General features: G+C 44.2%; 2 protein-coding genes across 2 annotated transcripts in view; one reads left to right on the top strand and one right to left on the bottom strand.

The window, feature by feature from the left end:
* Positions 1-939: 939 nt before the first annotated feature.
* LOC130018335 (RNA-binding protein EWS-like) lies at positions 940-3,891 on the bottom strand. The gene is given in 3 exon segments (XM_056109031.1): positions 940-2,064; positions 2,067-3,101; positions 3,879-3,891. Coding segments are annotated over 3 exon segments (1,989 nt in total). The 3' UTR covers positions 940-1,123.
* Positions 3,892-8,492: 4,601 nt separating this feature from the next.
* Positions 8,493-10,747, top strand: part of LOC130018322 (phospholipid-transporting ATPase IB-like) — a 187,596-nt gene continuing 185,341 nt past the window's right edge. Inside the window, exon 1 of the mRNA XM_056109025.1 lies at positions 8,493-8,536. Coding sequence (XP_055965000.1) covers positions 8,493-8,536 — 44 coding nt within the window. The remainder of the gene's footprint in view (positions 8,537-10,747) is intronic.

The following is a 10,747-nucleotide window of genomic DNA, read 5'->3' as shown; positions in this document are numbered from 1 at the left end:
AGAAAAGATGAAGTCATGAAATTTTCATACAAGTGGATCAACATGAAAAGTATCATGCTAAGTGAAATTAGTCAAAAAGAGAGAGACAGACATAGAATATTGCACTCAACTGTGGAATATAAAGTAACAGAATGGGAGACGAACACCCAAGCATAGTTGAGATAAGTACCAGGAGATCTGCTCCACAGCTTGGAAGCCAGCAGCACATGCTGGGGGAAAAGGCAGCTCAGATAGAGAAGGGAATTCCAAGTAAAGGATGTTTGGAGGACTCGCTCGGGATTCAAGATGCGCTCTGAAAGTAGATTATAGACTGAACACGATGGCCACTCAATACCTCTATTGCAAACAAAATGCAAACCACAACACCCTAACGGAAAGAGAGAGCAAAAGAGAATGCCCTACCACAAAGGCGGTGGGGTGGGGGGTGATGTGGGGGGTGATGGGTGGGCTCCTGGGTTCATTGGTGGTGGAGAATGGGCACTGGTGGATGGATGGGTACTTGATCATTGTATAACTGAAACCCAAGCACGAAAGTTTGTAAGTCTACTACTGTACCTCATGGTGTTTCACTAATGAAAAAAGAAGAGAAAAGAAAAGAAAAGATTTCAGGGCCTTTGTGCAAAATTCATTCTGAATTTGTTGCATGTATGTCCTTCACTGTATTTTAATATATTTCTTTGATCCCCTTATATTGATATTTTCTTAATCTTGTATTAATGTTGAATCTTGATAAATGCTTTTTCTACAATTAATGTTAGGATGACATGATTTTAGTTACATTCAATTATTTTCATATGATTTCTGTCCTTGCATTTCAAATAAATTCCTTTTTGTAATGAAAAACAAAAAGAAAACAAAAAGAAAGGGTTGGTCTTGGAATATTGTATGCCTGAAACTTATTATCGAGTGCACTTTTTTACTGTAATTCACAATAATTAATTTTTTTTTTACCATTTAACTTGTTTTAATGTTTCTTCACAAATGGTGAAAAATACTAAAGTACAGACAAGGAATAATCATAATGTTGTGGCCAACATTATAAATATGGAATTATAAATTTAAAACATTTTCTGGTTTAAAAAATAAATCTGGTAGTCAATGCAGCTCTTCGGGGTCTCTGCGTCTAGTAGGGCCGGTCTCTGCGTTCCTGACGGTGCCCGCCTTTATCCATTTTTCCAGGGCCTCCACGGCCGCCTCTTCTTCCGCCCATCTGTTCCATCAAAGGCCTGGGGGGTCCCCCAGGGCCACCTCGTCTGCCTCCACCAAAGCCACCTCGATCCATGCCCCGGCCACCACGGAAGCCACCTCTGTCTCCTCCACGACCACCTCTGAACATTCCTCCAGGACCCCCGCGGTCCATGAGGCCACCTCTTCCTCCCCGCATACCACCAGGGCCACCTCTGCCCCGGTCACCACCTGGGGGCGGGAAGGGTGGTGGGAGAAAACCTTCAGGCTTTGGGGCTTTACACTGGTTGCATTCTGTTCTCCAGGCAAAGTTTTGGTTTCCACATCCCGGATTGGGGCACTGCCAGTCTCCAGCTCAATGTTGGACATTTCCTCCTCCTGATGGGTTCCCTCGGGAACCCCAAGGCCCTCTTGGGGGAAAGCCTCCTCGGTCTCCTCCTCGGCCTCCCATGCGACCCATGGGTCCCCCTGGGCCTCCTGGGCCCCCTGGACCTCCACGAAGTGGTGGTGGCATTCCTCGGCCCTCTCGGGGTGGCATTCCACCTCACATGCTGTTCATTGGAGGCTTCTTCCGAGCAAGAGAAACTTTAAGTTTGCTTCCTTGAAAATCTTTCCCATCAAACCATTCCACAGCAGCCTTTGCAGTTGGCGGGTCTTCATAGGACACCGTGGCATCACCTTTGGGCTTTCCGGTTTCCTTGTCCAGGTAAATATGAATCATGGGTTGTCCAGTTCTTTTGTTCATTTTAACAACTCCACACTGCTTAAAGAAGTCTGCCAGATCATCTAAAGTCACATTGTCATTTAATCCTTGCACATAAATCGCACTGTTGTCAGAATCTTCATCTGGATCTATAGGTGGGCCTAGATCAAGATCTCATCCATGGGTCCACCAGGCTTATTGAAGCCACCTCGCTCTCCAGCGCCCATTCCACCGCGTCCTCCTCCCCGCCCACCTCTGCTCATGCCTCCACGATCAAATCCCCCTCTTCCCCTGCCCCGGTTATCAGGGCCACTCATGCTCCGGTTCTCTCCTGGTCCGGAAAATCCTCCAGACTCCTGCCCATAAACACCCATGCTACTGGGGTGGTCCTGTTGGAATGAACTCTGCTGCCCGTAGCTGCTGCTCTGTTGACTATATTGACTTGGAGCCTGGCTGTAGGATCCAGTTTGAGGGGGGTAACTAGTGGGCGGCTCTTGCCCATAGCTACTTTGTTGACCATAGCTACTCTGCTGTCCATAGCTGCTCGGCTGTCCATAGGTGTTCTGCTGAGAATAACTGCTCTGATCATAACTAGTCGGCTGTGTAGAGGAATAGCTGGTAGGTGGATAGGATGGTGGTGCCGTCACTGGTTGCATGGGGTAGCTCCCAGGTACCTGGGGATAACTGTAGTTATTTTGTCCATATCCTAGGCTGGGTTGGTTGTAACCCCCTGTGCTAGACTGAGGTTGACTAGTTTCTGCGGGCTTGTTACCATCCTGTGGTCTTGTAGGTGCAGTGGTTGCTGGCTGCTGCCCATATGCTGGATAAGCAGGCTGAGTGCCATACGCAGACTGAGCTGCATAGGAGGCCTGGGTAGTAGTGACTGTAGCAGTGGTGGTATCATAAGCACCAGTGCCGTACCCCTGGACAGGCTGACTGTATGCCTGGGGGGCAGCTGGAGTAGTATAACCAGTGGGAGGCTGTCCATAAGAAGTTGCATAGGCGGTCTGCCCATAAGTCGCAGTGGTCTGTGCCTGGGTATAGCTGACATCAGTGGGCTGTCCGTAAGTTCCATAACTCTGTTGCCCATAAACCTGGCTGGTCTGTGCATATCCTTGAGTGGGCTGGGCGGTGTAAGCACTGTAGCCCTGCTGGGCTGCAGCTTGGCTGTAGGTACTGTAATCCGTGGACGGATCTCCTTCCCTCTCGTTCTCTCCAATAATTAATTTTTTAAATATAAAAAAAGAAGAAACTTAGAGAATCTGCTAGTTCTTTCCACTAAGTGAAGGCACAGCCAGAGGTGTCAGCTGTGAACCAGCAAGAGGGACCTTACCTTACATTATCATGCTAGTTTTCAGCTTTCAAAACTATGAGAAATAAATTTTGGTTGTTTATAAGCTACCCGGTCTGTGAATATTAAAGTCATCTTCTGGGTTATGTGCAGTTGGGATGACAACAGATCTTTGTTGGTGAGGAGTCATTACTCAATTGATTAAAATCATGATGTATAATCATCTCATACATTGGTAAAATTTTAATAGTTTAATATGAATTTTTACAGTTATATTCATAAGATATTTTGTCTGTAATTTTATTATAGGTTGAGAATCCTTGCAAGTCTGAGAGATGTCTAATACCCGCAATGTTTTCATTAACCAACCTCAGAGCAATTGTTTCTGCTCAAATTATATCAGGTGAGAAGTATGTGTTGTTGGGAGTAGAAGAAGGGAGAGAAGTAACCTTCATCCATAAAACATGTTTTTGTATCAATTCAAGTGATTACACTTTTATTTTTTAAATTTGGGCCACACTCAGCAGTGCCCAGGGGGCCATATGCAGTGCTGGGGAGGGAATCGGGGTTGACTTCAAATCAATGCTTTATCTTTATATTATTTCTTAGCTCAATGCATGTGATTTTATGCTTCAGGTGATAATTGTGGAACTTTCAATTCTCATGTTCAGTCCATAGTAGGATTTGTTTCCATCTCACCTTCTGGGGCCATGTCCAGAATTGTTTTTGCTCTCTTCTTTCCTGTCTATAGGCAGTGCCATGTGCCACTACCAGCAGAGCTGTCCTTAGCATAACTGAAATATTAATAAGGGAAATGCCTTCCAGTGGAATCTCCCAGATTGTCTGAGTTCCCCACAACATCCTGAACTGGGGAACTGAGTACAGTTTTCTTAACTTTTTTTTTGGGGGGGAGTGGAGGATGTTGGACCCAGAGGTGCTCAGGGCTCATTCCTGGCTTCAGACTCAGGGATCACTTCTGGTGAGCTCAAGATACAATATGTGGCGCAAGGGATCAAACCATAGAAAGGTGTATTTATTTATCTATTTTTTAAAAATTATTTTAAAATTTGATATTTATTTATCAAATCACCATGAGATATACCATCACAAAGCATTCATGATTGAGTTTCAGTCATACAATATTTCAACACCCATCTCTCCACCAGTGTGCATTTCCCACCACCAGTGTCCCTAGTTTTCCTCCCACTACCCCCCTGCTATCCCCTATCTCCGCCTGCCTCTATGGCAGGCACCTTTCTTCTCTTTCTCTCTCTCCTTTTGTGCATTATGGTTTGTAAAACACGTATTAAGAAGCCATTATGTTTGTTCAGGGTGTTCAGTATTTTAATTGGGAAGGTAGAGCTGGAGTAGTTTTTTTTTTAACTAGGTAGCAGTTTTGGGGTGTGGGTGTGATTGCCAGGGTTTCCCAAGGCACAGGGAGGTGGGGGAAGGTATCCCATTCCGACCCCAAGAAAGCCTGAAGATTTCAGTCCCAAAACATGCATACCCAAATTTTCAGCAGATTAATAACTCAGTAAGGTCTGCCCCAAGATGGTGGAGTTCAGCTGGGAGCATGGTGGTAATTTTGGATTGTGGGAGCAAGCAACTGCTGAGGGCTCTCAGTTTGGGTGGACACTGCTCCCCTGCCGCCCCTGATCTACCCTGGTCTGTTCAGCCTTGCAAGCTTTTGATACTGATCTTTTAATGAAGTCAGGGGTGCCTCCAGGAGATTGTCAGTCACCTTGGCAGCAATTCAGTGTGAATATCCAAGACTGCAAAGTTGTGGACTCTGCACTGCCAGGAGATTACTTGGAGTACCCTCGTGGTGCTCAGAGGTCTCCAGAGGTCTGCCCTCAACAATGATAAGGAATCATGTGGTGTTGGGATTAAATCAGTGTCTGCCTTATGTGAAGACATACACCTAACATTTGCATTATTTCTTTTTTGAGGGACATGGGAGCATGCCTGTCAGTGCTCAGGGGTTACTCCTGGCCCTGCACCCCAAAATTACTCCTAGGAAACCATATAGGATGCCAAGGATAGAACCCAGGTCATCTACATGCAGGGCAAGAATCTCATATACTGTACTATTGCTCCAGTCCCTGCTCTATTTCTTTGGTCCCTGTACTCATTTTATTTTGGGGAGAGGGTGCACATTCAGCAGTGCTCAGTGCTTACTCCTGGCTCTATGCTCATTCCTGGTGGTGCTTAGAGGACCATAAATGGTGCTGAGAATCAAATATGAATGAGTTGCACGCAAGACAAGTGTCTTGCACCTGTATTATCTCTCTGATTTCTATCATCACTTCAATTAATTTAGAGACAAATAAGATTTAAATTAAAAACTCAGGCCAAGCAGATAGCTCGATGGCCTGGAGTGCTTGCTTTGCATGCAAGAGGCTTGGGTTTGATATCCATTACCTCATGCTGCCAGAGCATGTTAAGAAGAAATCCTGAACATTGAGTCAAAGTTTTTGAGCACCATCAGGTATGGCCTCAAAATAACTGTAGCACTGTAGCACTGTCCTCCCATTGTTCATCGATTTGCTTGGGTGGGCACCAGTAATGTCTCCATTGTGAGACTTGTTGTTACTGTTTTTGGCATATAGAACATGCCACGGTATGCTTGCTAGGCTCTGCCATGCAGGCGGGATATTCTCAGTAGCTTGCCAGGCTCTCCAAGAGAGGCAGAGAAATCAGACCCAGGTCAGCCGCATGCAAGGTAAACGCCCTACCCGCTGTGCTATCGCTCAGCCCCTCAAAACAATAAGTGAACAACAACAAAAATATAACATTTTCTATTTATTTATTTATTTATTTTTAATTAGTGAAACACCATGAAGTACAGTTGTAGACTTACATATTTTTGTGTTTGGGTTTCATATATGCAATGATCAGGTACCCATCCCTCCACCAGTGCCCATTCTCCACCACCAATGAACCCAGTAGCCCTCTTCCCCCCCACCTCTATGGCAGGGCATTCCCTTTTGCTCTCTCTTTCCTTTAGTGTGTTGTGGTTTGCAATAGAGATATTGAGTGGCCATCGTGTTCAGTCTATAGTCTACTTTCAGCGTGCATCTTGCATCCCAAGTGAGTCCTCCAAACACCCTTTACTTGGTGTTCCCTTCTCTTGCTCAATTTTTAATTTTTTGAGAATCATCCATACTGTTTTACAAAAGTGCTGAACCAGTTGGTATTCCCACCAGCAGTGAAGGAGGGTTCCTTTCTTGCCACATCCGCGCCAACACCGGTTGCTTTTATTCTTTTGGATATGGGTCAGTCTCTGTGGTGTGAGATGGTATCTCATTGTTGTTTTGATCTGCTTCTCCCTGATGATTAGTGATGTAGAGCATTTTCTCATGTGCCTTTTTGCCATTCGGATTTCTTCTTTGAGAAAGTTTCTGTTCATTTTGTCACCCCATTTTTTGGATAGGGTTGAATGTTTTTTTTCTTGTGGAGTTCAACCAGTGCTTTGTATATCCTTGATATCAACCCCTTATCGGATGGGTATTGAGTGAATATCCTTTCTCATTCAGTAGATTGTCTTTGTATTTTGGTCACTGTATCTTTTGTGGCACAGAGGCTTCTTAGTTTAATATAGTCCCATTTGTTTATCTTTTTTCCCACTTGGTTGGTCAGTGGCATGTCTCTTTTGAAGAAACCATTAGCCTCAATATCATGGAGGGTTTTGCCGACCTTGTCTTCAATATACCTTTTGGATTCTGGTCTGTTGTTGAGGCCTTTAATCCATTTTTATATGACTTCTGTGCATGGTGTATAACATTTTCTTTATAGAAATGTGTTTCTAACACATTTTTGGGCAAACCTCAAAAATCTTTCTTCAACTAAAGAAAATGGTTATTCTACTCAATAGAAATTATTTTATGAGATTTGGTTTAAAGTTTTAGCCTTTATTAACCCAAAGTAGGAGGAATTAATTTATTTTTCAATATTGGGCCACACCAGTATCTCTCAAGGCTTACTCCTGGCTCTGGGCTCTGGGATCACTCTTCGGGGATTATCTGGGGTACCAGGGAATTAACATAGGCCAGTGTTAAAGCACTTTAATTAATATGAGACTAACACCCAAGGACAGTAGACACAGGGTCAGAAATATTTTTCTGTGGTTGGAAGACTGCCTCATGAGCTGGGGAGAAGGCAGCTGGAATAGAGAAGGGATCACTACGTCAATGATTGGTGGAGGGATCGCTTGGGATGGGAAATGTGTGCTGAAAGTAGATAAAGGAACAAACGTGATGACCTCTCAGTATCTGTATTGCAAACCATAATGCTCCAAAGTAGAAAGAGAGTATAGGGAAATTTTCTGCCATAGAGGCAAGGGATGGGATGAGGGGGTACTGGGGACATTGGTGGTAGAAAATGTGCACTGGTGGAGGGATGGGTGTTCGATCATTGTATGACTGAAACTCAAACATGAAAGCTTTGTAACTATATCATGGTAATTAAATAAAAAAATAAAGCACTGTGATTTACAAAGTTATTCAGAGTTGAGTTTTAGACATAACATATTACAGCACCAGTCCTACAACCAGTATCTATTTCCCTCCACCAATGTTTCCGGGTTTCCTCCCATAAACCACCCACCCACTCTGACTGTCCTCCTGAAAGGCGCCTTCCTAAGTTTGGTTGTAAAGTTTGTGTGTTTTTTGATTTCAGTGTTTTTGACTCTGTGGTTTGAATATTTGACCCTATGATTCCTTAACACCACCTTTGTACTTGAATCTCCTGACCTGGCCCCTATTGCTTTGCATCTGTCTCTTCATCCCCTCCCCTCCACTCTTTCTTTCCTTCTGTGCCCTCCTTGAAACTTGAACACAGAAGCCAAGAAAACTAAGTGGTTGGGACTGAATCTTATGAAAGTTTCCCGAGGTCCCTGAGTTGAGTTGGCTCTTATTTTCTTACTTCTGGAAGTATGTATGTATGTATGTATATATGTATATATGTATGTATGTATCTACCTATTTACTGGCTATGATTGGGATACTTGTATTTTTTAAGTTTTTATATTGAAATTCTACTGGAATTTCGGTATCCTTGTCAACACGAACTTAGCCATGAGCATTGATTCATTTGAATGCCTAACAACCCGAATAGGATGATTACACTTGAATAGATGTGGCTCTCTGTCGGCAGTTTCTATCTTTGTTGTCTGTGCACCAACATCCAATTATGATGAAAGAGAAATTGAGAAGTTCTACTTGGAGCTTGAGAAGTTCTATAAAGAAGATCACACCTTCTACAAGATCATTGTCGGTGATTTTAATGCCAAGATAGGACCAAGAAGATCAGCCGATGAACTCCACATCGGTACCCATGGCCGAGATTGGAACGAACAGGTTGACAGACTGTCTGAGTTCATCATGTCAACCAAAACCTTCCATAGTAACTCACAGTTCCAAAAGGCTGAATCTAAACATTGGACATGGGAGTCTCCCGATGGACGGTTCCACAATGAAATAGACCACATCATATTCAATCCGCGGTTTTGCCTAACCGATGTTGCTGTTGTCCCAAAATTCCAAACGGGATCAGACCACCGTCTTCTTCGTGCAAAATTCTACCTCACAGAACGGGGAGAAAAGAATGCAAAGTTTAAGAAGAGAACTCCCAGAACGACCACCAACTGGGAGCTCTTTGGCTCTGTTGCGGCAACATGGGAAGATGCCGTCATTGACAACATTGATGAGGAATATGATCGAATGATTCAGCACTTCCATGATTGTGCGAGGAATGCCAAGAGAGAGATAACCACAAAAAACTGCCTTTCTTCGAACACTCTTGAACTTATTCGCCAACGAGTCTTGGCACATGCCTCAGGCAACCGCAAGTGAACGTCCAAGCTGGCAAAACAGTGCAGAGAAGCCATTAAGGATGACCTCAAAGACAGGAGAGCAGCAGTACTGGTAGATACAGCAGAAACTGGGAAAAGCATTCGTAATGCCCGCCTGTCCTTCACCAACTACAAGACCAAGATGACTGCCCTCCGACATCCTGATGGATCTATCACATCTTCCAGAAGGGCAATGGAGAAGATTATTCATGACTTCTACTCCGATCTCTTTAATAGCCACGTCCACTTGCCCACATACCACATACCGCACGATGGATATATCGTTCCCAATGTTCTCCCTTCCGAAATTCAATGCGCCATCTCGTCGGTAAAGAAACAAAGAGCACCTGGCCCTGACAAGATCAGACCTGAACACCTGAAGAACTTACCATCAGTACTCATCAATACATTGGCTCGACTCTTCACACGCTACCTGTCTGAATGCAAGGTTCCATCCCAATGGAAAACCAGCAGGACTGTACTACTATACAAGAAAGGAGACATCCACGACATTGGCAACTATCGCCCAATCTGCTTATTGTCTGTCATCTACAAACTATTCACTCGAGTCATCCTGAATAGGATTAGCAGAACACTAGATGAAGGACAACCATGTGAACAAGCTGGATTCCGAAAAGGATTCAGTACCATCGACCATATCCACACAATAACCAAGCTCATTGAGGTATCTCGGGAGTTCAAGATGCCGCTCTGTCTAATGTTTATTGATTTAAAGAAGGCCTTTGATTCTGTTGAGACGGAAGTGGTCATGGAAGCCCTAGCCAATCAGGGCGTACAAACTCAATACATCAGGATCCTTCGTGAGCTCTATTGCGGATTCACTACCAAGATCTCACCATTCTACAAAGAAGTAATCATCCATATCAAGAGAGGGGTTCGGCAGGGTGATACCATTTCACCAAAACTCTTCAGTGCCACCCTCGAGAACATCATGCTACGACTGGAATGGGAAAACATGGGAGTGAAGATAGATGGTCGGCAACTACACCACCTCTGCTTTGCTGATGACATCGTTCTAATAACATCAAACATTAGCCAAACGACACAAATGCTGACTGACTTTGACCATGAGTGTGGAAAGGTCGGACTATGGCTGAATCTCACCAAGACAATGTTTATGAGAAACAGTCTCATTCCTGACGCTCCATTCACTCTCAACGGAACCACCATCTCCGAATGCAACAGTTATATATATACCTAGGTCGAGAAATCAACATGATGAATGACCTGGCACCTGAGTTGCGCAGGAGGAAGAGAGTGGCTTGGAATGCCTTCAAGAGCATTGAAGAAATAACTAAAAGGACAAAGAACCTCCAGCTACGAGCACATCTCTTTGATTCCACTATTCTTCCTGCATTAACATATGCCTCAGAGACCTGGACCCTACGAAAACAGGATGAGAACGCTATTCGGGTCTCTCAAAGAGGAATCGAAAGAACTATGCTTGGAATATCATGATTCACTCAAATGAGAGACAGAATCCGGAGTTCTGATCTTCGTCAACACTCAAGAATCAGGGACGCTGTCTCATTTGCCAAGACATCAAAAATCAGATGGGCTGGATACATAATGAGGTTTACAGACAACCGCTGGACTAGAGCCATTACTGATTGGATTCCACGAGACATCAAAAGATCACGTGGACACCCACCTATAAGATGGTCAGACTTCTTCGTCAAGACCCTAAATGATCGGT

The sequence above is a fragment of the Sorex fumeus genome, unplaced genomic scaffold, assembly GCF_029834395.1.
Source record: "Sorex fumeus unplaced genomic scaffold, SorFum_2.1 ptg000008l, whole genome shotgun sequence".
Lineage (NCBI taxonomy): Eukaryota > Metazoa > Chordata > Mammalia > Eulipotyphla > Soricidae > Sorex > Sorex fumeus.
This window is presented reverse-complemented; position numbering and strand designations above follow the sequence as displayed.